This window comes from Leucopleurus acutus, assembly GCF_964270905.1.
Source record: "Leucopleurus acutus genome assembly, chromosome: 19".
Lineage (NCBI taxonomy): Eukaryota > Metazoa > Chordata > Mammalia > Artiodactyla > Delphinidae > Leucopleurus > Leucopleurus acutus.
In genome coordinates this window covers 57903206-57928501 of record NC_139161.1, presented here as the reverse complement: position 1 = coordinate 57928501, position 25296 = coordinate 57903206, and the positions used below count along the sequence as shown (strand labels likewise).

The following is a 25296-nucleotide window of genomic DNA, read 5'->3' as shown; positions in this document are numbered from 1 at the left end:
TCTGCTCAAGGGCCTTCTATTTTGAAATCTATTCATAGGAAGACTGTGCAGTTTCAATCAGAAGTTGAGAAAGAGAAGGGTCCAGTTCTTATGTCTGTAGAGGCCGTTCTGATGACACAAAGGAGGGAGGGAGGCGGGGAGGGCAGCAGGATGATGGGACCGTGGTGACTCTGGGGGGTCCAGTCAATACTCAGGTCCAGCTGAGCATTGCCACGGGAGACTGTGCACCCCGGCTTCCCAGGCTGCCTGAGCTTTCAAGGGAAGTGAGAAATCTGAATTATCACGGGACAACTCTTGCTTTTCTTTAATGCAGGCAACCAATTAAAAGCATTAAAAAAAAACCCCAAAACTACATGGGCCAAAGAAAGCACATTTGTGGGCCTGCAATTTTTGAAATCTTTGAGTTGGCCCCTCTACTCATTTTACAGAAGAAGAAACAGAGTGTCAGGCCTCCACTGGAGGGAAAGAGACATAAGTTCAAGGCTGACCCGCTCTTTCCAAGCCCGTCGTTCTGTTAAGTGTAACACAGCCAGCACCCTTCTTCCTTAGGTGATGTAGCTAGTAATTGCCAGACAAACAAGGACTACCCGGACAGTGTTTGCTGCTTAGAAATGTATAATTAATTTAAGAAAAGAAAGAGAAACAGGTAAAGGTATGGAGACCGGTAGGGAGGCAGTGGGACTCAGCAGAGAGCGGGCTGCTGGGAAGAGGCCGAGGCGAGTGGCGAGTGCTTCCGGGGGTGGTGGCTACAGCGGGTACTGCCTGTGCTTGATTTCCGTGATCTACTTGATCTACTTGGTCCTCACAACGGGTCGGGTGGACAGCGTTGCTCCCAGTGTGTGGGTGTGGAAATGAGGCTGTGCTGTTAGAATACTTGCCCAAGGTCTCCTGGCTGGTCATGGCAGAGCTGGGATTCGAACCCAGATCTTTTTCACCCCATCGACTCCACCGAGTAGCCTCCAGGCTCTCAAAGCTCAGTGGGTAGGCGAGAGCCAAGGAATTCCAACCTGGGCTGTGAGAAGCCAGGGAAGCCTCGTTTAATTCATGGCAGGATATCAGAGCTGCCTGAACACGCGAGGGGGAGCAGGCTGATGGATTCTTCTGGGGAGAGACTTCTATGTGGACGTCAGGACCCGGTGAAAGATCGAGAAGGAGGATGGGCTGAGGAAGAGTGGACGGGCATGGAAGAGAAGGCTGAGGTTGGGAAGGAAGACAGGTCCCCAGACACAGATGTCGTGCTGTGGTCCTCTTTGCTTTCATCATAAACTCACCTTGTCTTATCGGTTTCCTGTTAGTGTGATTGCTATTTCCTGCTTTTTGAGGTTGAAGAAAATGAGGCTGGGAAGAAGACTGGAACTGGAATTCCAGTTGAGTCATCTATACCAGAGTTTAGCATCCCTGGAGGGCCATAGCTACTCAGAAAGTGTGTGATGAAGGGAGGGAGTGGGGAGGGAGGAAGGAAGGAAGGAAGGAGGGAAGAAGGAAGGAGGGAAGGAAGGAGGGAAGGGAAGGGAGGGAAGGAGGGAGGAAGGAAGGAGGGAAGGGAAGGAGGGAGAGAGGAGGGAGGGAGGATGGAAGGAGGGAAGGAAGGAAGGGAAGGAGGGAGGAAGGAAGGAGGGAAGGAAGGAAGGAGGAAGGAAGGAAGGAGGGAAGGAAGGAAGGAAGGAGGGAAGGAAGGAAGGGAAGGAGGGAGGAAGGAAGGGAGGGAGGAAGGAGGGAGGGAAGGAAGGAAGGAGGGAAGGAGGAAGGAAGGAGGGAAGGAAGTGAGGGAAGGAAGGAAGGGAAGGAGGGAGGAAGGAAGGAGGGAAGGAAGGAAGGGAAGGAGGAAGGAAGGAAGGAAGGAAGGAGGGAAGGAAGGAGGGAAGGAAGGAAGGAGGAAGGAATGTTGGAAAGGGACGGGGAACACCCCTGTTGAGACCTGATAAAATTGATTTCCCCTCTCTGAGGCTCAGATGCATCATCTGTAAAATGGTGGGAATACTTTGTGGGGCAAGTGATGTACTTTGTGAGGCAGCTGTAAGGAGAAATGAAGGTTGCAGATGTATGAAAACTTTGACACACAAGTGCTTAGAGCGTGCAACAGGAATTTCACATGTGACTTGACTTCCCACGAGTACGCTCTGTACTGTCTCGTGCACACACAACAGGAACTCGAAACCCCGGCTTCTGTGAAATGGGCACCGGTGACTTTATTTTGTGTGCCTGGTCGTGAGCTCATTTTTGGAAAAGTTGTGCTATCAGCAGCATCGGAAGTTCACAGAATCAGAGGTAGAAGAAGGGTCAGGACCTTCAACTCAGTATTTTCTCACCCAGGGGTTCCTTTTGCTCACGGGTCCCTCCCCATCACCACATAGCAGTGGCCACAGCCTGAAGAGAAGGAGCTCTTGGGCCCCTGTACCCTCGCCATGGGAGAGTCATAGGGATGTGTGTCTGGGGTCAGGTTGCTGCCGTCCTTTGACTATAAGTGTTCCCTTGTTAGAATGACTACAACCTGTGGACCGCATACCAGAACCAGGAAACTCAGCAGGTGCAGATGGAGGAGAGGAATGTCTTCTGTGGCACTTATAACGTCCGCATTCTCTCTGACGTGTAGGTACTGTGGTCAGAGCCCAGGTCTCCAGGGACCCCTGAACTACCCACACGGGCATCTGAGGACTCCCATGACCTTTGCTCACTTGGAAAGGCAGTCCTTCCTCACCTCAAGCCCCAGCCTCACACCCACATGAGATCCCATTTGGAGAATAGGTGCTTGACTTTTGCACTATTCTTGGCATTGGGTGGAGGTCGCTCTCCCCTTATAAATTTTCTGTACACTGACCGACAAGCTTTTGCACAATTCACAGGCATGAAATCTTTTTTAAAAATATCTTTATTGTTTAATTCTTATTTTAGAAGTAATATATCCTTACTGGAAAAAAAATCCAAAAAATGCCAGGAAGTGTATAGAGGAAAGGAAAGCTCTCCTACAATCTTGTCACATAGAGATGACTACCATTAATATCGATGTCTACCCTAGAACTTTTTCTTTGCCTCTATAAATACGTATTTTAAATAGAAAGGGGGCTATGCTATACATAGTTCTGTAACCCACTCTGGCAAGGTACTGTGAATGTCTTTCCATGTTAAACATGAAAATGGTATTTATGATAACCACCTAGTGTGGCATCGTTTGAATATGCCGTAAGAAGACCCTTTAATAGGCAACTTTCTTCCATACTTTAGACCTAGGACTTCACTCTTTATTCATAAAGTTTTGTGAAGACCATCATTGTTCTATTTTTGTCTGTGAACCTTACTAACAAATTGCTTCTTGACCAGCCAGTAGGGGGAAGACAGAGCAGATGGGAAAAGGCAGAGCTGAGATTTTATAGATAGTATGGTGATACGTGCTCTTTAGAAGAGAAGGTGACTGGTTGAACTCTAGATAGGACAAATGGAATGAGGACAAAAACGTCAGGAATTGCTTCTCATACTTAGGGTGACTTTATATCCCTGTTTACTGAAACAATTCGATTTTACTCTGTGGTCCTCAAATAATTAACAATAGTGTCCCCTTTCACAATAAAAAAACTCAGTTTGGACAATAAATCATTTGGTCATCCTGCTCCTATTTTATCTATTTGCTAATAATCTTATGATTGGAAAATTAATTCAACTCACCCTGTTTTGTTAGACTGTAAGCTCATTGAGGGCAAGGTCCATTCATATCTTATTCATCTATCTTTGTATTTCCCATTAGCACCTATTATCCCAGGACTTTGCCCCTAATATATGCTCACTGGATATTGGTTAAGGGAAAAAAGGAAAACAGCAAAAAACCAACAATGGGACATGCAGTGGGTACAGGGCTTCCCAAGTGTGTTCCTCTGAGGTTTTCCATGAAAAAAAGGTTTCCGTGGTCAAATAAGGTGGGAAATGCTGCATGCTCTGTTCTGTGTCTTGATGATTTATCATACATGAGCAGAAATTATTAAAATAGTTTTGCCTTTTGTGTTTAGGTTTTAAATCTGTTTGAAATGGATTTTTGTTATGGTGTGAGGTGGGGATCCATCAGGAACCATTAACATTAGGCCTTGCCTTCTGCTATATCCCTTGTTGGAAGGCCCTGTATTTTCCATTATAGTATTGCTGCAGGTGAAAGGCACTGTGCTAAGTGAGATCTAGGAAGGACACTAACTCTTCTCTCCACGGATCATCCTTTTGCTGGCAACTCAGGTGGGACCGAAACAGAGTCGTCCACTATTCTGGGGGACATTTGTTAGCTGTGTCATCCAATCGGAAGATCCAGCTTCTGGACATCGTACAGATAAAACAGATACCCGTCAAGTTCCGAGGCCACACTGGGAGTGTCCGTACCCTCTTCTTGTGTGAGGAGGAAAACTTTCTCCTGAGCGGGAGTTATGACCTGAGTATCAGGTAAGTGGTCCACGAAAGCTGTGGTCCCCAGCCTGCCGAGGCCTAAATGCAGCTTGTGGAAAGCACATGCATGCTTTTACCTTTTTGTATTTATGCAAAAGTTATCCTAAATTACACTGACTTTTAGAACAACCCACTTTGTTTTTGGCAAGATAAAAACCAAAAATTTGTATATTGTTTAAACTTTGGGTGAGATAGATGTATAGCAATTATCAGATCTATTTTCTAGCTGAAGGCTGTGACTCAAAAAGTATTTTCTTTAGCATTATTACGTGAAGGCATAATTTATATATATTTTTATAGATTTCTTCAGGGGAAAGTAGTTTTTTGTGGGTATGGAAACCAAATAGTGTTAAATATATATATATATATATATATATATATATATATATATGTATATTTTTAAACAATATAATGAACACCCATGTGCTCATTACTCAGGCCAGGAAATAGGGTGTTACCATTCCCTAAATCCCCTATGTGCCTTTCTCTTATTCCTTCTTTCTTCCTCCCAACCAGAGGTAATGTTATCCTGAATTTTATACTAATTATTCCCTTGTATTTCTTTATAGTTTTGCTACTTATTTATATATACGCCGATATATTAGTTACTTTTGTCCATTCTTGAACTTAACATAAATGGAATTGTATCTTAAAAGTTCATCTGTACTTGATTCTTGCACTGAACTGTGATTTTGAGATTCATTTGTAGGTTGTAGGTAGCAGTAATTAATTTATTTTCACTGAGATACAGTATTTTATTAGATGAATACATCATAGCTCGTTTATGTACTCTTCTGTTGGTGGATAGTTGCATTGTTTATAGTTCTTTATTCTTTCAAAGAGAACTGCCACAGATATTCCTGGATGTGTCTCCTGGTACCCATGTGCATGAGTTTTTTTATTTTTTATTGAGGTATAATTGACATAAAGTGTTAGTTTTAGGTGTACGATATAATGATTTGATATATGCATGTATTGCAAAATGATTACCACAGTGAATTTAGTTATATCCATCACTACACATAGTGACAGTTTTTTTTCTTGTGATGAGAACTTTCAAGATCTACTCTCTCAGCAACTTTCAAACATACAATACAGTATTGTTGGCTTGTTTTTCTGTTCTTGCATCAAAACCGCCTTTTTAAAAAAGATAGTTTTTATAGAGCAGTTTTAGATTCACAGCAAAATTGAGAGGAAGGTGCAAAGGTTTCCCATATACCCTTTGCCCCATTCTCAAGATACCCCATCAGAGTAGTACATTCGTTACATTTGATGAACCTTCATTGACACATCATAATCACCTAAAGTCCATAATATACCTTAGGGTTCATGCCTGGTGGTGTACATTCTATGAATTTGGACAAATATATAGTGACGTGTATTCATCATTATAGTATCATACAGAGTATTTTCATTGCCCTAAAAATCCTCTATGCTCTGCCTATTCATGCTTCCCCCTAACCCCTGACAACCATAGATCTTTTTACTGGCTCCATAATTTTCCCTTTTCCAAAATGTCATATAGTTGGAATTATACAATACGTAGCTTTTTCAGATTGGCTTCTTTCACTTAGTCATATGCATTTAAGGCTCCTCTGGGTCCTTTCATAGCTTGATAGCTCATTTCTTCCTTATGCTGAATAATATTCCACTTTCTGGATGGACCACAGTTTATTTATTCATTCATCTACTGAAGGACATCTTGGTTGCTTCTAAGTTTTGGCTGTTATGAGTAAAGCTGCTGTAAATATCCATTTACAAGTTTTTTGTGTGGACATAAGTTTTCAGATTCTTAGGGTAAATATCAAGGAGAACAACTGCTGGATCACACGGTAAAGTATGTTTAATTTTGTAAGAAACCTCCAACTGTCTTCCAACGTGGCCGCATCATTTTGCATTTTGACCAACAATCAATGAGAGTTCCTGTTCCTTCACATCCTCACCAGCATTTGGTGTTGTCAGTGTGCTGGATTTTGGCTATTCAGATAGGTGTGTAGTGGTGTGTTGTTATTTTTTTTGCATTTCCCTGATGACCTGAGATGTGGAGTATCTTTTTGGGATGTCTTCTTTGGTGAGATGTCTGTTAAGATCTTTGGCCCATTAAAAAAAATTGAAGTATATTTGATTTACAATATTGTGTTAGTTTCAGGTGTATGGTAAGCTGAAATACATACATATATATATATTTCAGATTATTTTCCATTATAGGTTATTACAAGATATTGAATATAGTTCCCTGTGCTATACGGTAAATCCTTGTTGTATATGTATTTTATGTATAGTACTTTGAATCTGTTAGCCCCATCCTCCTAAATTATCCCTCCCACCCTCCCTTTTCCCTTTGGTAACCATAAGTTTGTTTTCTATGTCTGTGTGTCTGTTTCTGTTTTGTATATAGATTCATTTTTATTATTTTTTAGAGTCCACATGTATGTGATATAATATTTGTCTTTCTCCATCTGACTTACTTCACTAAGTACATTCTCTAGGTCCATCCATGTTGCTGCAAATGGCAATATTTTGTTCTTTCTCATGGCTGAGTAATAGTCCATTGTATATATATATATATATATATATATATATATATATACCACATCATCTTAAGCCAGTTGTCTGTTGATGGGCACTTAGGTTGTTTCCATGACTTGGCAATTGTAAATAGTGTTGCTATGAACATTGGGGTGCATGTATCTTTTCGAATTAGAGTTTTCATTTTTTCCAGATATATGCCCAGGAGTGGGATTGTTGGATTCTATGGTAGCTCTATTTTTAGGTTTTGTTTTGTTTTGTTTTGTTTTGTTGCGGTACGTGGGCCTCTCACTGTTGTGGCCTCTCCCGTTGTGGAGCACAGGCTCCGGACGCGCAGGCTCAGCAGCCATGGCTCACGGGCCCAGCCGCTCCGCGGCACGTGGGATCTTCCCAGACCAGGGCACGAACCCATGTCCCCTGCATTGGCAGGCGGACTCTCAACCACTGCGCCACCAGGGAAGCCCATATTTTTAGCTTTTTTAAAGGAACTTCCATACTGTTTTCCATAGTGGCTGCACTGTGGAAAAGTGCAGTGTAGGCAGGTTCCCTGTCCTCCACACCCTCTCCAGCATTTATTACTTGTAGACTTTTTGATGATGGCCATTCTGACTGGTGTGAGGTGATACCTGATTGTGGTTTTGATTTGCATTTCTCTAATAACTAGCGGTGTTGAGCATCTTTTCATGTGCCTGTTGGCCATTTGTATGTCTTCTTTGGAGAAATGTCTATTTAGCTCTTCTGCCTAGTTTTTGTTTTGGTTGTTTGTTTTCTTTTTGTTGAGTTCTGAGAGTTCTTCGTGTATTTTGGATAATAGTCCTTTATCACATGAGTCCTTTGCAAATATTTTCTTCCAGTCTGCCTTGTCTTCTAATTTTCTTGACATTATCTTTTGCAGAGTAGCTATTTTAAATTTTAATGGAGTCCAGTCTATCAATTCTTTCTTTCATGGGTCATGCCTTTGGTGTTGTATCTAAAAGTCATTGCCATACCCAAGGTCATGGTTTTCTTCTATGTTATCATCTAAGAATATTATAGTTTTGTGTTTTATGTTTAAGTCCGTGATCCATTTTGAGTTAAACTTTGTGAAGGATGTAAGGTCTGTGGCTAAATTCTTTTTTTTTCTTCTTCTTCTGCTTTTTTTTTTTTTTCATGTGGACGTCCAGTTGTTCCAGAACCATTTGTTGGATAGACTCTCTTTGCTCCATTGTATTACCTTTGCAATCAGTTGACTGTACTTACATGGGTCTGTTTCTGGGTTCTCTGTTCTGTTCCATTGATCTATTTGTCTATTCTTTCACCAATACCACACTGTCTTAAGTACTATAGCTTTGTAGTGAGTCTTGAAGTCAGGTAGTGTCAGTTCTCCAACATTATTCCCCTCCTTCAATATTGTTTTGGCAATTCTGGGTCTCATGCCTCTTCCTATAAACTTTAGAATGAGTTTTCAATATCCGCAAAATAACTTGCTAGGATTCTGATTGGGACTACCCTGTTTTGTTTTGTTTTAAAGATTTTTTTAAGTTGTTTTTGTTATTTTTGATGTTTTCATATGTGATGGTGGGGCAAGTTTTACATTTCACTTTCCTTTTTTTTATATAACTTAGCTATGGTATATATTTTTTGAGTTTTTAGGGTAAGTTTACTGACTTGAAAAATCTAACTAGACTTTCAATCGGAGTTGCATTGAATTTATAAACAATTTGGGCAACACATTCATTTCTTTGTTCTTTCTTAGAACTTAAAACTTTTTCTTTATAAAAGTCTTGTGTAGTCTTATTTAATACTTGTAAACTTTATAATTTTGTTGCTATTTTGAGTGGTATCTTATTTTCATTTATATTTTAAAGTTGGTTATTGCTGGTATTGAGAAATGGTATTGATTTTTATAGGTGGATCTTGTATCCAGCAACCTTGCTAACCTCTCTTGCTAACCTCAAAGTATGTATATTGGGTTGGTTTTTCCATGTAGATGATCTCATCAACTGGAAATAATGGCAATATATTATCTTCTTTTCTGAAACTTACACTTTTTTCTTTTTCTTTCATTCTAACTTTGCCTTGGCCTTACAGTTAAGCAGTAGCTGTGAAAGCCATCTTTATCTTTTTCCCCTTTTTGAAGGGAGTACATCTGTTTTTTCTCCATTAAGCATAATGTTTGCCGTTATGACTTTCTTTTATAAGTTTGCTAAGGCAAGGAAGTCCCTTCCATTCCTATTTTTCTGAAAGTGTTTCTCAAATATCAATACCTTTTCTGCATGAATTACGAAGACAACCTGGACATGTGGTTGGCCATGTTGCTAGAAACAGAAGTTCAAAACATGCTTTTTGGGACTTCCCTGGTGGCACAGTGGTTAAGAATCTGCCTGCCAATGCAGGGGACATAGGTTCGAGCCCTGGTCCATGAAGATCGCAAATGCTGCAGAGCAACTAAGCCTGTGCACCACAACTACTGAGCCTGCGTTCTACAGCCCATGAGCCACAACTGCCGAGCCCACGTGCCACAACTACTGAAGCCCGCAGGCCTAGAGCCCGTACTCTGCAACAAGAGAAGCCACTGCAATGAGAAGCCTGCGCACCACAACGAAGAGTAGCCCCTGCTCGCCACAACTAGAGAAAGCCTACGTGCAGCAACGAAGACCCAACACAGCCAAAAAGAAATTTAAAAAAAACATGCTTTTTTTTCAGACCAGTGGGACATTGTTGAATGCACTGTGGGTGCGGAGTAGGCTCTGACGAGCAGGTAAAGCCATAGGACCTTTAGGAATATTAGAAGGAAAAGCCTAACAAATCTAAAGAAAAACAGAACAAAAAAACCCATTTACTAATCATTTATTATGTGCCAAGTCTCATAATAACTATGAGGTAAGTACCATTATTATCCCCAATTTACAGATGACGAAACTGAAGTACAGAGTGATTCAGTAACTTATTCGAGATCACACAGCTAGTAAGTGATGGACCTGGGATTGGACCTCAGGCAGCCTGGCTCCGGAGCCCACCATCTTGACATTATATCGATACTTTGTACTGTCATAAAGGCATTTGGCTGAAGTGGAAGTCAGTATTAATGATAGTTGAGAGACCTCAGGCAGGTTTGCGTATTAAAAAACAGTGTGACTCTGGGAATTACCTTTCGGTCCAGGGATTAGGACTCTGTGCTTTCACTGCCAAGGGCACCGGTTCAGTCCCTGGTCAGGGAACTAAGATCCCACAAGCTGCGTGGCCAAAAAACAGACAAAAACAAACAAACAAAAAAACAGTGTGACTCATACACGTTCCCACGTTATCTCTTAGATATGCTTTAGAAATGCACATAAAATATTCTAGTGGCTCTGGGTCAATTGTTGTGTTGTTCTTGTTTGAAGGTCAGCTCTACCACTGAATCAGTGCCACGGATTCTGAGCCCGGTGACCATTCTAGGGACCCTTCCACCTAATACGAGCTAACAGTTATCAATTATTTTCTACTCACTGCTCATTGTTCTAGTGTTACAGGCATTATTGCAGAGTTTCTCAACCTCAGAACTATTGACATTTGGGGCTGGAAAACTCTCCCTGTGGGGGGTCATCCTGTGAATTGTAGGATGTTTAGCAGCGTCCTTGGACCTTGCATGCTAGATACCAATAGCACCTCCCTACCAACTTGTGACAACCAAAAATGCCTGCAGACATTGTCACAGGGGATGGAAATCACCCCTGGGGGTATAAATCACCCCGGTTGACAGTCACTATGTTAGTGTATTTAATTCTTCCCAAAAACCCTGTGAGGTAACTACTATTATTATCATCTCCATTTTATCAATGGGGAAATGAAGCTTACTCAGAAATTAAGTAACCTTCCCAAAGTTACAGCTAATAGGCCCTGCAACTGGGATTCAGATCCAGGCCTTGGTCATAAAACTCTGCTGCCTTCCAACTCCCTATTGAACTCTATACCGTCTGATCCCTTGGGCCCTCAGAAAATCTCAAAAACTTATTATTATTTTTTTTTTTGGCCTGATTCCTGCAGATACTGGGATCTGAAGAGTGGGGCTTGCAAGCGCATCTTCAATGGCCACCAGGGGACTATCAGTTGCATGGATGTGTGGAAGAACAAGCTCGCATCTGGAGCAAGAGATTGCCAGGTAAAAGGTGAGAAAGAAACACCTCCACCTCTCTAAGAAGTTTCCCCAAATCCATGGGTTGCCAAAGGACTTGTTTTGCTCATTTCTATGGGTGGTCGTTTATCCTTTCAACCGTCCATGTATCCATTGACCCATTCACTGAACAACTATTGATTGAATGCCAGGTGCTGTGCTAGACGGCAAGGAAAAAAGCGCTTATGATATGGCTCTTCCGATGTGGCTTTTTATTTCCCCAAGAGTCTCATGGTCTTCTAATGGAGACACACGTAGAAATATATAATGGGGGATTATCGTAAATATGTGAATGATAACAGTTGCTATTCATTGAGTACTAACCTTGAGACAGGCACTGTGATAGGTGCTTTGCATACATTATCTTATTTAACTCTCACAAGAATCCTATGGGGTGACTGTGATTTTAAATTACAATCAATTTTAAAAAGAAGAGAATAAAAAGAGGGAGAGAGAAAAAAAGAATCCTATGGGATGGATGCAGATAAGGAATCCACAACTCAGAAAAACAACTTGCCTCAAATCAAAGCTACTAAGCAGTCGGGTGGGGATTTGAACCCAGGGCTGTCTGGCTCTAAAACGTGTGCTCCAATGAGCTTGTGGGGTACTAAGGGACCGTAGATATAAGAGTAAAAGGGAAAGCACTGCAGGCAGGGTGCTCTTTGAGTGTGATCTTGAGGAGTAGTTCTACACGCAGAGGGAGAGTGTAGAGCATTCCAAGCAGAAGGAACACCTCAGGCAAATCACAGAATATTGAAAAAAATGAAGAATTTGGGGAATTTCCCTTTGCTCTGTACAGCTGGGCTGCAGCGTGTGGTGTTGGAGATCAGGCGGATACGTTTGTCTGGGGCCAGATTGTCAAGGGCCTTCTGCGTCGAGGTTGGAAATTGAACTTTATTCTATAAGACGTGGGGGCCGGCAGATGCGTTTCAAGCTGAGGATTGATATGATGAAATGTGTATTCGAGAAAGATTGATCTGGTGATATCGTGGAAGAAGGATTTGGAGAGGTGGTGACCCCGGGGGACAGGGGGCAAGTTAAAGTACTTACTCAGTCTAGAGAACCTGTGATGTCTTCAGAATATCCGAGAACAGGCAAGTGTGAAGACAACAGATGGATGCGAGTTTACACGAGATGGTACAAAGAGAAGGGAGACTTCTAGAAGGAGAACTGGCGGGACTTCAACACTAGCTGGAGATGAAAAGGGAGAGAGGAGGGCAAAGGGTGAGGCCAGACTTTATAACGCAGGCCTCTGGGTATCTGGAAGTACCGCTGATGGAAACGGGGCTTCAGAGGAAGAGTCGGGTGGGGGAGGGAAGCAGGAGGGGGTGAAGGCTTCCATTTTGGACACGTTGAGTGTGGCAGGCAGGAGGATGGCCGACCAGAGATGGTCACGTTCTAATCCCAGACACCGGCGTCTGTGTCATCTTGTGCCTCGCATGGCAAAAGGGACTTTGCAGAGGTACTGAAGTTAAGGACCTAAAATGGGGAGACGCTCCCGGGTTGTTGGTGTGGGCCCATGGGTGATCACGTGGATCTTAAACAGACATTTTCTTACCTGTGATCAAAGGGAGTCATGACTCTGAAGAGTGGTCAGAGAGATACAGTGTTGCTGGCTTTGGAGATGGAGGAAGGGGGTCGTGAGCCACGGAATGTGGGTGACCCTAGAAGGTGGAAAAGGCAAGGAAATGGGTTCCTTCCTGCCCACCCCCAGAGCCTCCATACACGCACACAGCCCTGCTGACGCCTTGATTTTAGCCTTGCGAAGTCGTGCCGAACGTCTGTAAGATAATCCATTTGTTGTTTTCAGACACAAAGCGGGTGGTAATCTGTTACCACAGCAATAGGAAGCTAACAGGTTGAGCGTGGGATTACCGCGGACATCCGGGGGAGGGCAGCAGGAGGTGGATGCAGCCCCAGATGGGTCAGCTTGGTGGTTACCAAGTAACAGTGAAAGGTGGAAGCCCCGGATGTGGGTGGGATTTCCTTCGCAGAGCAGGAGGAAAGAGTGAAAGAGAAGAGAAGCCAGGGCCTCAGGAACCCACAGCATGTTAGGTGTGGGCGGAGGAAAGTGACGGGAAAGGGACAGTGGGCTGGTGGGACACACACGGATGCTCAGAGCTGCCTGGGAAGCCTTACTCCCTACCTCTTTGCCCTCCCCAACCGACTGAGCGTCTCATTGCCGTGATTGCTTTGAGGGGTGGAGCAGAAAGGATGAAAGATGAGGCTCTGAAGGTGGAAGGGTGGACGTGACCTCCCACTCACCTGAGAGAGTCCTGTGGGCCGCCAGCAGGGCTATAGGGCAAGGGGAGTTAGGCCCTCACCTCTGGTGCAAAATTTAAGGGGACAGAAAAAAAAAACTCAGTGATCAAGATGGTTATTTTAATGCAATACTTTAAAAGTCAAAATTAACGTGCAAAATACACAATGAAAAAAGTATCCGAAGATCTCTCACTCCAGCCTAATCCTGGCCCCAGCTACCAGCCAGCCTGCTTGGGCTCTTCCCACCTTCCTGGGTTACCAAAATAGAACAAAAAGGAGACAGTTAGAGACCTGAAGGGTACCCCTCCCACACACTTTAAAAATTCTTTAAGTCAGGACACCTTACCAATAACTCCTTTAATTCATCTTTCAATTTTCCCACTCCTAATTTGATAAAAGGGCCAATATATATTTAAAAACAAGTGTAGAGAAGTGTATTCACATAGTTCTGGTTAGTGGTTAGGAGCGTGGCCTGTGGACCCAGACTCCCTGGGTTTGAACCGCAGCTCAATCTGTTCACCGCCTGTGTGATCTTGAGCAGGTTACAGAACGTCTCTGGGCCTCAGTTTCCCCACCCGTACAGTGAGGCACAGTAATCGCTCTGCCTTGTGAAGATGAGTTAATGCCTGTCAGGCACTTTGAGTGGCGTCTGGCTCACAGCCAGCGCAGCGTGAATGCCAGCTTTGGTTACTCTCCGGTCCTAGCGTACGCGTTCTGTTACCCGAGGAGGAAGGTTCTTCGGGGGCTTTAACGCCCTCACCCCCCTGAAATCGTGGTGCCTGCTTTCAGCCTCTTCCTTTAAGCTCGGCTCTCCCACCCACCCAGGGACACAGACCCACCCAACACTTACAGTGTGGGGTACAGTGGCTCTGACGCCGTCTGTGTAGCAGCAGCAGTAGACCTGCCCTGAGCTGTGACAGTCTCGCAAAAGTAAAATCAATCCAAAAGTCAGATTCAGAACTATTTTAAAATGTAAATGAGGAGAGACAGCTTTCTTTCCTTTGGGGGATAGAAGGTGGGGGTCAGGAGGACAGCATGCGGGAGGAACGAGGACATGAATATCTCCCACGATTTTCCTGAAATCCACTCCATAGGAAGCATTTTTCAGGCTTATTAGAGCTGAGGAGGCTTATCAGAGATGAGCTGTCCACCTCTCGGACCCCGAGGCTAAGTTCCAGGGTCAGAGCCAAGGTCCATGCACTGCTGGCTCTCCTAAGGGCTGTGTTCAGGGAGCGCTGGGTTGCAGGTACATGGAGTGTGGGTCAGCCTCTGGAGCTGCCGGGCCAGGCGAAGCCTTGCAGGGTCTGACACAATGGGCTCGGCTGGTCTTAGCTTCTGCGATGGGGTGTGGAGCCCCACTGCCACCCTCTCCGTGCACCTACCCCCCTCTCTCCCTCCCTTTCAGAGTGGGACATAGAGACAGGAAAGTGCCTGAAGACCTTTAAACACAAAAACCCCATCCTGGCCACCAGGATCAATGACACGTACATCGTGAGCAGCTGTGAGAAAGGGCTGGTCAAAGTGTGGCACGTCATCACAGCCCAGCTGGTAAAGGTGAGGGGTGGGGACGGGGGGTCGGGGCACTGGGGGTGAGGGGCTGGAGGACACTGGCAGTCCCCCTACAGGTAGCTCCCCAGACTGCCCTAGAGCAGTTGAGTGGCAGTCACCTAAAGAGGGTGGTCCTGAAAAGGGGGAGGGGAAGGCCCCCAAGAATGGGCCATTCTGAGCCAGTAGAGGTCAAGGCCCGCGTGAGCCGCCTCGTCACGGGTGGGTGGCGGCGGCGGAGGCTGCATTCTGACTCCGCGTGGTACGTGGGCTCGGGGTCTTTTAACAGCAGCACGAGTAAAGTGACTTCTCCTCTTCTGGAACATTCCAGCCTGATTCTGGTGTGGGGTATAGGAATGAACAAAGCCACAACTGTTTTCCTCCTTCCTCTCAGGAGAAGAGAACATTGGCTGTCTAGAAAGTGATTGTTCACACACAAAAAGCGTTCTCGCTGGATTGGAAGCCCCCTGGCCCTCATTTGTGCCGGGACACAGGATCACAGTGAGAAACACTGACCTGGCTGGCAGGCTCTTGCCACCAGTGGTGTCGTCACTGTGGTCTGCCCAGCAGTTGCAGGCACAGAGAAGCCCAGCTGCCTCCGGGTCCTGGCAAGGAGCTGGGGACAGAACACCTGAGCCTTGCCCTTCTGGCAGCAGAGGAAGGTAAATCGTGGCCCTCTCTGGCACTCTAGGAAGGTGGGGCCTGCCCCGCCGCAGACCCGCCGGGAGCAAGGCCTCGCCCTGCTCACCTTCCTCCTTAACTCGGGAGAGAGCTCCGGCGAGCGGGGGGCATGAAGTCCGCTGGCCTCATCAGAGCAAAGGCGCGGTCAGCTCAGATAAATGCTAAGTGGTGGTGGCCACGGATTGGTGGAGCGTGGCTTTGGGATTCATCTCGAGAAGCCTCCAGCTCTGGCCTTTGAGGAGTCACAGTCTGAGTTGAAGACGGACTGAAAACAGAGGCATCTTTTCTTGCAGACACTCAACGGCCATGAGGGAGCTGTGAAGTGTCTGTGCTTCGACCAGTGGCATCTCCTGTCGGGAAGCGCTGACGGCCTGGTGATGGCCTGGAGCATGGTGGGAAAGTACGAGCGGTGCCTCATGGCCTTCAAGCATCCGAAGTAGGTACCAAGGAAACCGAGACCCAGCTCCTGCCCCGCTCTGTTTCCTGCCAGAGCCCAGACTTCGCTCTTCGGCAGATCGGTCCCCTCTGCTGACCACCTGTTGCCTCTGCTCCTCGTCCGTCTCTGCTCCCTCTTCTTCTGCGTGTCGTCCACTACGACCACCCCCTCTCCTGTCCTCCCTTATTTCTCTTAAGAAATAATACTAAATGTGGATTTTGAGAGGTTATTGAAACTTTACACTTACGGCACATGGGATAAATTTGTATCTGTTACCTACCAAACGTAGGAATATTGGCAGAACGGTCCCCCAAATAATGCCAGCCCCACTAAGCTTAAAATCTTGGAATTGCATGTTCACAAAAGCTTAAAATTATCCAAGTGCCAAAGGTTTAAAAATAACCAAGGGCTTAAAGAAGGAGCTCCCTTAAAGCCTGCGGGCTTGATTCTATTCCAGGACAGCAAATGGATTTCATTGTACACTTCCAATCCCAGTTTAGTGATGGTGGCTGCTTGGAGCCAGCTAAGAAGTACTCTGAGGTCACATCTAAGCTTATTTGAAAGGGAATTGTGGTCAGTTAATGGTTCTGCCACAGTCATGGGTTTTACAGGCTGCTCTATGCCCCTTCTGTACTGCATGAATAATGCTTCTTCCCCTGAGTGCATTATAAGAAATACCAGGAAACTAAGTGCTGTCCCAATCGATTGAAAGAGTAAATGGGCCTTCCAGGAGGATCTATCACGGGATATTTAGTGAAATATGGCCCTATATTTCCTTGTACCCTCACAGGAACCTCTTGAACAGGCAGACTGGCTTTGTGGGCGGTGGAGGGGGATATGGGCGTTTATGTGTATGTTCTCTCTCTGGCGTGTATGACTGCATTGTTGACAGGTGGGTGTCAGGAAAGGCCAGTGTTCAGTGATTTACCCAACCCTTGGGTGATTATCAGTAAGCTTCTCAGCATATCATCTGGATTGTCAAAACCTGACCTCAAGGAGGGACTCAAACTTTGTGATGTCACCTGAAAATTGTAACTCTGCGTTTTTAAAACCTTCCAAGCATGATTCAGTAAGATTTAGTTTACTTATTGGAAAATAATTGTTCCAAGCAAACTCAGCAGTATGTTCAACATTTCATCAATCTATGAGCCTCCCACTCTTCCTCAGCTATGAGACCTTCTTAGACCATTCCCACCTCCGTCGAATGACAGCCCAACATACCATTCACATTGGCTCTTGATGCCTTGCAGTTACAGCAAATCCATAGACAGTTACAGCACACCTGGAGGACATTGTCAATGTTCTCATTTTTAGGGCCCTTTCTCCCACTCATCTGTAGTGGTGCTGTGTATATGTAAGTGTTTAATAAGTATTTCCAACTGATTGATAATGAGGACTAATTTGACAGATTGCCTTCCTGGAGGGTTCTAATGATGCACTGATACCCATCTTTAGAATATGACATGGATGAAAAAACATATATTTGCTCTCTGTCCTTCATGGAAGAAGGACCAGAGAAAGAGGGCTCCTTTCTGTTCTCTTGGTCCAACATTTTTTTTTATCCAAAATTAAGATTCTGTATACAGCGTAGGAGAGAATGGTTATGAGGAATGAAATTAGAGGATGCAAAGTAGGGCTGACAAAAATGATGATCCTTAGAAAAGCTTCGGTACCCTGGAGTGTCTTTTTTTAAAAAACCCTTATTCTTTAATGTCTTTTCCATAGCTAGTATTGTACTAATATATTTTTTTGCAATTTTAAAATTAAGATATAATTCACATTACATAAAACTTACCATTTTGTAGCATACAATTCAGTGGTTTTTAGTATATCCATAATGTTGTGCAACCATTACCACTATCTAATTACAGAATATTTCCATTAGTCAGTTGTAATGTCCTCTGTTTCATTTCTGATTTTAGTAATTTGACTTTTATTTCTTATTTTATTGGTCAGTCTAAGCAAAGATTTGACAATTTCTAGCTAAAGGTTTGTTGATCTTTTCAAAGAACAAACTTTTCGTTTTATTAATTTTCTCTATTGTTTTTCAATTCTCTTTTCATTGATTTCTGCTCTATATTTTCCTTCCTTCTGCTTGCTTTGGGTTTAGTTTGACCCTTTTTTTTAGTTTCTTAAGGTGAAAGGTTAGGTTATTGATTGGAGAAATGTGAGTATTTACTGCTATAAATTTCCCTCTGAACACTGCTATAGGCTGCATCCCATAAGTTTTGATATGTCGTGTTTTTATCTTAATTTATCTCAAAGTATTTTCTAATTTCCTTTCTAAATTCTTCTTTCCCCCAGTGGTTATTTAAGAGCATGTTGTTTAATTTCCATACATATTTATGAATTCCCCAAATTTCCTTCTGTTACTCATTTCTAATTTAATTTCATTGCAGTTGGAGAACATACTTTATATAATTTCCATCTTTCAAAATTTACTGACACATTTTATGGCCTAATGTGTGGTCCACCCTGGAGAATGCTTCATGTGCACTGGTATGAATGTGTATGCTGTTGTTGGTGGAATGTTCAGTATATGTGTGTTAGGTCTACATATAGTTTATAATGTTGTTTATGGCTTGTGTTTTCTTGCTGATTTTCTGTTCTATCCATTTTTTAAAGTGTTGCATTGAAGTCTCCATCTATGATTATTGAATTTTCTATTTTTCCCTTTAATTCTGTGAGTTTTGCATAGCATATTTTGGGGCTCTTAGGTGAAGATGCATTTATAATTGTTATATCTGCTTGGTAAGTTCACCCTTTTATCATTATATAATGTTCTTTTTTGGTCTCCATTAGCAATTTTGTCTAAAAGTCTATTTTGTATGATATTAGTGTAGCTACTCTGGAGCTTCTTTGGTATGGAGTATCTTTTTCCATTCTTTCACCTTTATTTGCGTCTTTGAATCTACAATTGAGTCTCTTGTAGACAGCATATCGTTGGATCACGTTTTTAATCCTTTTTCCAATGTCTGCCTTTTAATTGAAGAGTTAGCCCATTTACATTAAGTATAGAATGGACTTAACTCTACCATTTTGCTATTTTCTATATAATCTTTTGTATTTTTTTGTTTCTCAAGTCTTCTATTATGGTCTTTTTGGATATTAAGTGAATATTTGGATATTTTCTAGTGTGCCATTTTGATTCCCTTGTCATTTTTCTTCCTCTATATTTTTGAATTATTTTCTTAGTCGTTGCCCAGGGGATTACAATGAATGTCTTCATTTATCTAGTTCACATTAATATCAACTTAATTTCAATAGTATACAAAAACTGCTCCTATACAACTCCTTTTCCCCCCTCTTTTATACTCTTTTCGTAAACAAATTAAATCTTTATATCCTATGTGTCCATTATCATAGACTTATAATTATTGTTTTATGCAGTTGTCTTTTAAATGAGATGAAAAAAAGAGTTATAAATTAAAAAATACATTTATGCTCTGTTTTAGATTTTCCTAGGTAGTTGTATTGATAGTTACCTTTACTGATGCTCTTTATTTCTTCATGTGGATTTGAATTACTGTCTAGTGTCCTTTCAGTTCAACCTGAAGGACTCCATGTACCATTTCTTATTAGGTAGGTCTGCTAGTGATGAACTTTCAGTTTTTGTTTATTTCGGAATTTCTCCATTTTTTTAAATTAATTAATTAATTTATTTATGGCTGTGTTGGGTCTTCGTTTCCGTGTGAAGGCTTTCTCTAGTTGCAGCGAGCGGGGTCCACTCTTCATCGCGGTGCGTGGGCCTCTCACTATCGCGGCCTCTCCTGTTGCGGAGCACAGGCTCCAGATGCGCAGGCTCAGTAATTGTGGCTCACGGGACTAGTTGCTCCGCGGCATGTGGGACCTTCCCAGACCAGGGCTCGAACCCGTGTCCCCTGCATTGGCAGGCAGATTCTCAACCACTGCGCCACGAGGGAAGCCCAATTTCTCCATTTTTGAGAATGGTTTTGATGGATATAGAATACTGGGTTTACAGTTATTTTTTTACCCTTTCAGCACTTTGTGTAGGTCATTCTATTGCCTTCTAGCTTCCATGGTTTCTGATGAGAAGTCAGTTATTAATGTTATTGAGGATCCTTTTTATGTTATGAGCTGCCCTTCTCTTACTGCTTACAGTTTGATTATAATATGTCTAGGTGTGGATCTTTTTGAGTCTATCCTAGTTAGAGTTGAGGTTCTGGAATGTGTAGATTAATGTTTTTCATCATGTTTGGAAAGTTTTTGGCCATTATTCAAATATTCTTTCTGCTCCTTTCTCTCCTCTTTTTCTGGGAATCCTGTTATGCATATGTTGATGTTTGATGATGTCACACAGACTTCGGAGGTTCTGTTCATTTTTCTTCATTCTCCTTTCTTTCTGTTCTTTAGACTGTATACTCTCAATTGACCTCTCTTCAAATGCTTTCCTTCTTCTGCCTGCTTGAATCTTCTGTTCAGCCCCTCTAGTGAATTTTCATTTCAGTTAGTATAGTTTTTCAACTCCAGAATTTCTGTTTGGATTCTTTTATAATTTCTAATTCTTTATTGATATTCTTTATTTGGTGAGACACCATTCTTATACTTTCCTTTAGTTTTGTGGGCATGGTTTTCCTTAGCTCTTTGAACACATTTAAAATAGATGATTTAAAGTCTTTGTCTAGAAAGTGCAACCATTGGACTTCCTTATGCACAGTTTTTATCGATTACTTTTTTCCCTGTTTATGGGCCATACCCTCTAGTGTCTTTTTACACTTTACAACTTTTTTGCTGAAAGCTGTACATTCTGAATATTTTAATATGACAACTCGGGAAATCAAATTCTCCCCCATGCCCAGGGTTTCTTTCTTTCTTTTTATTTTTCTAGTTGTTTGTTGTAGTTTTTATTGTTTGTTTGTTTAGTGAGTCTGTATTCTTTGTCTTGTTTGGCCACTGAAGTCTCTTTTATTACCTTGGTGGTGTGCCCATGACTGGAAAGAGATTTATTGGAACACCTGGAAACAAAATACCCCCCATTCTTTGCCAAGGGGCTCTGTGTGCCTGTTGAGGGAAGCCTTCAACACTCAGCCAGACAGTTTACAACTCTGCCTTAGCCCTCATTTCCTGCTTGTGCAGACCATCAAGGTCATTCAAGAGTGAGAGCTTAGGGCTTTTTCAAGTCTCCCCCAAGCATGTGCACAGCCCTGGGCGTGTATGTGGCCAGATAGAGTCCCAGAAATACATCTGAGCTTTTCACAGCCCTTACAGACATTTCATTCCCCAGTTTTCCCTCCAAAGGCTCTTGGTTAGTGTATTGTTTGCCCCAGCAGATATCTATTGCCTTAGGCAACCATGACTAAAATATTTGCCTATGTTTTAGACAAAACATTCCCCCCACCCCTGCCCTCCCCAGGTAGTAGTTTTAGCACTGGGTAAGTTCCTGGTAAGATGAAATAATGACAAGTTTTTTGAGCCAGTCTCCCAGGAAGCCACCAGACAGGGCAGATAATTCATTGTGAATGAGGTCTGTTCTGTTTCCTCCAGTACCAGGAATGCAGGCTGTTATTGACGTTTTCATGGCTGCCACTGGGCTGGGGAGTTGGGATTGGACTAGGGTAAGTTAACATGCCACAAAGACCACTGTTCCTACTGAGACTAAGATCATTTTCTTGTCTAAGTGCTCCCTGGGTTGCTGCAAGCCTTTGGTTATTTTCCAGAGTGCCAAATAGTTGATTCTGACAGTTTTTGCCAGTTTCTTCGTTGCTTTTATGGAAGGATGGAATTTTGGAGTTCCTTCCTCCACCATTTTCACTGACATCACCCTCTGCAGTCTCTTTTGATAAAAGAGGAACAAAGAAGGAGACAAATGACTTATTTTTAGAACAGAGATAAACCTGAAAGGAGACTGGGTTATGCCAGGACCATGAAAACCGCTCTTGTGTCAGGTATGGGCTAAGTTTTTAAAATACCTTGATTGATTTAATCCTGACAGCAATCCTCTGAGGCAGTTCCCCCTTTTCATGCAATAGAAAACTGAAAACTGAGAGGTTAAGTTATTTTCTCAAGGTTATATAGTCAATAAAAGGTAGGATCAGGTTTTGATCCCAGGTTTTCTGATCCCAAAGCCTGTGCTTTTAATCACCAGGCTGTAATGGTATAGGTTGAACCACCAAATGTCACAGGAACCCATGAGAAGTGTAGTCTTAGCTCAGCAAGATCCAAAGAGATACACAAAGAGGCAACCCTTCTATCACGAGGCATCTCTCCTAGTGCTGGATTCCCCCACAGGTGGACCGAGGTGCATCAATATAGTTATTGTATTTCCATCTTAAGAAAAAACTGGAACTTTGTTGGACTTTCTTATACTTGTTTTATACCTTAGATTGATCTATCTATTTATCTATCCATCCATTCATCATGTGAGGTGGGATTCAAACCACATTGGCATCTTTGCTGCTTTTCGAATATCTCCTGTCTTTCAAGGTCTTTGCTATTTCTGTTTTGTTAGTTGTTGGGGCCTTGAAAAGTCTTAATATTGGCTCTGGGATCTGACCAAGGCCAAATGGTGTGGGGTGGATGTCATTCTCTTAACGTATTGTAGCAACAATCATACACTGAAACGTGAGTCGACATTCACTTTTCTAACCAGTATTTATTGAGGGCCTGCTATGGGGCTAGGCACTGTGCTGGGTGTGCAAAGATGGACAAGATGTGGACTGTGCCCAAGAGGTTCTGACAATATACCCGAAGTTTGTGTATGTGAGTGGAATGAGAGGAGAATGAAGGTAAGGGATGGTTTTATGGAGAAGGTAGCACATGAGCGAGGCCACGGATGGACTTGGATGGGTAGAGATGGCAGGGATCGATGCATCTGCTTTACATATAAGATCTAAGAAACTGGTGGCACTGGTGGCATCAAGGTCCATTTTTCAGTAGCATTAACAGCAATGGGGTAATTACACTTCTCAGAATTGAATACTCCAACTTACCTGGAGCCCAAGTTGGAGCCAGCTGTTGTAGGGAGAATTTTGTTGGAGGCATCTACCTAAGTCTTCTCCTGATCCCCTCTCTTTTCCTGCTGGTTGTCACAAAAGGGAGCTCAAAAATCTCACCCCTGGGTACAATTTTCCTTAAGGATGTTTCACTGAAAGAATTAAAGCCACTAATTTAAGAACCAAAAGAAACTGCTCAAATACCAGGTTTTTGCTTCTTATAAAGGTGATCATCTTCCCTTGTTTTTTCTTTCTTTCTTTATATAACAATGCTACTTTTAGAAAGATTCAAAACGTTAAATACTTCTCAGCATGAGAAGTATTAGCTAGGAATCAAATTGTAAGAGAGAAGCATGGTCATCTCTGTATCAGATCAAAAAAAAAAAAAAGAATCTGTGACTTAAGCTTTTTCGTTTTGCCACCTTGTGACACTGTGACCAAATTGCAGGAAAAATAACACAATAGGGTGGGAGATTCCATCTGTGTCTTGAGGGTTAATGGTTTACATCCAGAATCATAAAATAATGGCAAACATCGTTTCAAGGACAGTCACGACCCCTGCCTCCCAACAGTACCCGAAATGCCCCAACTCCAGACACACCCACACAGTTTGCCAGAAGGTGGGTACTGCCCATTGCTCTGTTCCCTTCCAGGGAGGTTCTCTACGTGGCCCTTCTCTTCCTCCGGGTCATCAGTGCCTGTGCAGATGGCAAGATCCGCATTTACAATTTCCTAAATGGGAACTGTCTGAAGGTGATGAAAGCCAATGGCAGAGGTTATCCTGTGCTGTCCTTCTTTATTCAGGGCAACAGGTGGGTGGTAGGTCAGAGCCCTGAGCATTTCTGTTTGGATGATTATTTTTCCTCCTATGGGACACCGGCCCCGGATTTGCTGGCAGCAGGAGAGAGTGGGCCGTGCTCCCCTCCAGTCTTGGCTGCAGTGATAGGCTCATGGGGGACTCATGGGACTTCACACAGAACTTAGCAATCAGGGACCACACTACTCTTCATTCGTTCTGGGTGTCTGATCCAGTCACTCAATGGGCTCGATACAGCTCTGCCGTGGGGACCGAGGTTCTGCCAGCCTGTAGCCCCTGATCCCACGTCCAGCCTGAGAGCTTCCCAGCTCTCTGTGTCTCGCTTCTGATGCAGAGTGACGTGCAGGAGGGCGGGAGTGGCATTGGCAGGCGGCCCAGTGTCCAGTGGGGCAGAACTGAGCAGATGAGTTTACAGAAAGCAGAACCATGACGACACTAATTGTATATAATACTGTGTTGTTAGACGCTAGGTTCAGGGTGATATTATGTGAAAATACCCAACTAGACTTAACTTTTAAATTCTACCACAGCCTCACTTAAGACATCACTTAATCGCTTCGAACCACATTGCCTTCCTCCTAATGATTAGTCCTCCTTGCTTAAAGCAGGGGGGGGGGTGCTAGTATACTAAGGCTCAATAAATTAATGGTTTTCAGTTACGAAGTCAGAAGGCTATAAAAAAAGGTCACCTTTGACCTTTTCTTAATCATGACATCCGAAGAGAGATGTCAGCTTGAGCAAAAATATGTCTGAAAGAGATTCCTAGTTGGAATGATTCCCCAAGTTCCATTCCAGTGCTTCCAGCCGTAACGAGTCACTTTTAGGGAGAGTTTACGCTAACGGTGACAGTCTTAAAATTGCAGGCTTTTGGCGCAGAAAGGAGCCCGCACATAGCATTTCCATTTCTTGTTTATGGTTATGGGAGACCTAGGAGCGGAGGTGGGGGAGGAAAAGCAATGCCCTGTAACCGCTGTGAATCCCAGGAACAGTGGGTGGGTAGCAGGCGATGGGGACCCCGGGTTTAGAACCCTTTTTTTCTCTAGTGGCATGAGAGTGGGGATTAGGGAAGACAGAAATCCTCCTGCTTTACAAAGTACAAATGTTCTGTCTGAACGTAGAGCGTGCACAGACACCCAGAGCGATGGCTTGAAGGGGGTGGGACTGTAGGGTCAGCGAGGGCTTGAAGGCCTCCCCCATTAGAGTTTTCCTCATCCCATCATGGCAGTAGAGCCATGGCATTTGGATGCTGTACTTAAGAAAAAAGGAGTGAACTTGAAGACATCTGTGTGCAGAGTAGCTAAGCCTTCTGACTCGGGCACCCCAGGTTCTTGGCACTCACTCCAGGAACAGAAATTCATTAAAAAATATTGTAATCCGAGAAGCGAAGTAATGAGGACATATGTGCCTTGTTCACATCTAATTTCTAAAGAAAACGGCTACAGAGCTAACGACCCCTGCTGCACAGCCTGCCACCTTTCTCCGCCCATAGACCCTGCAACAACCTACACCACCCTGTCTG

At 43.4% G+C, this 25296-nt stretch overlaps 1 protein-coding gene across 1 annotated transcript in view; it reads left to right on the top strand.

The window, feature by feature from the left end:
• Positions 1-25296, top strand: part of FBXW10B (F-box and WD repeat domain containing 10B) — a gene marked incomplete at both ends in the record, with an annotated part of 35391 nt that overhangs the window by 5653 nt on the left and 4442 nt on the right. The window contains 6 exons of the mRNA XM_082861462.1: positions 2480-2589; positions 4216-4416; positions 10957-11078; positions 14751-14899; positions 15865-16007; positions 23614-23772. Of these exons, the coding sequence (XP_082717588.1) occupies positions 2480-2589; positions 4216-4416; positions 10957-11078; positions 14751-14899; positions 15865-16007; positions 23614-23772 (884 nt within the window). The remainder of the gene's footprint in view (positions 1-2479; positions 2590-4215; positions 4417-10956; positions 11079-14750; positions 14900-15864; positions 16008-23613; positions 23773-25296) is intronic.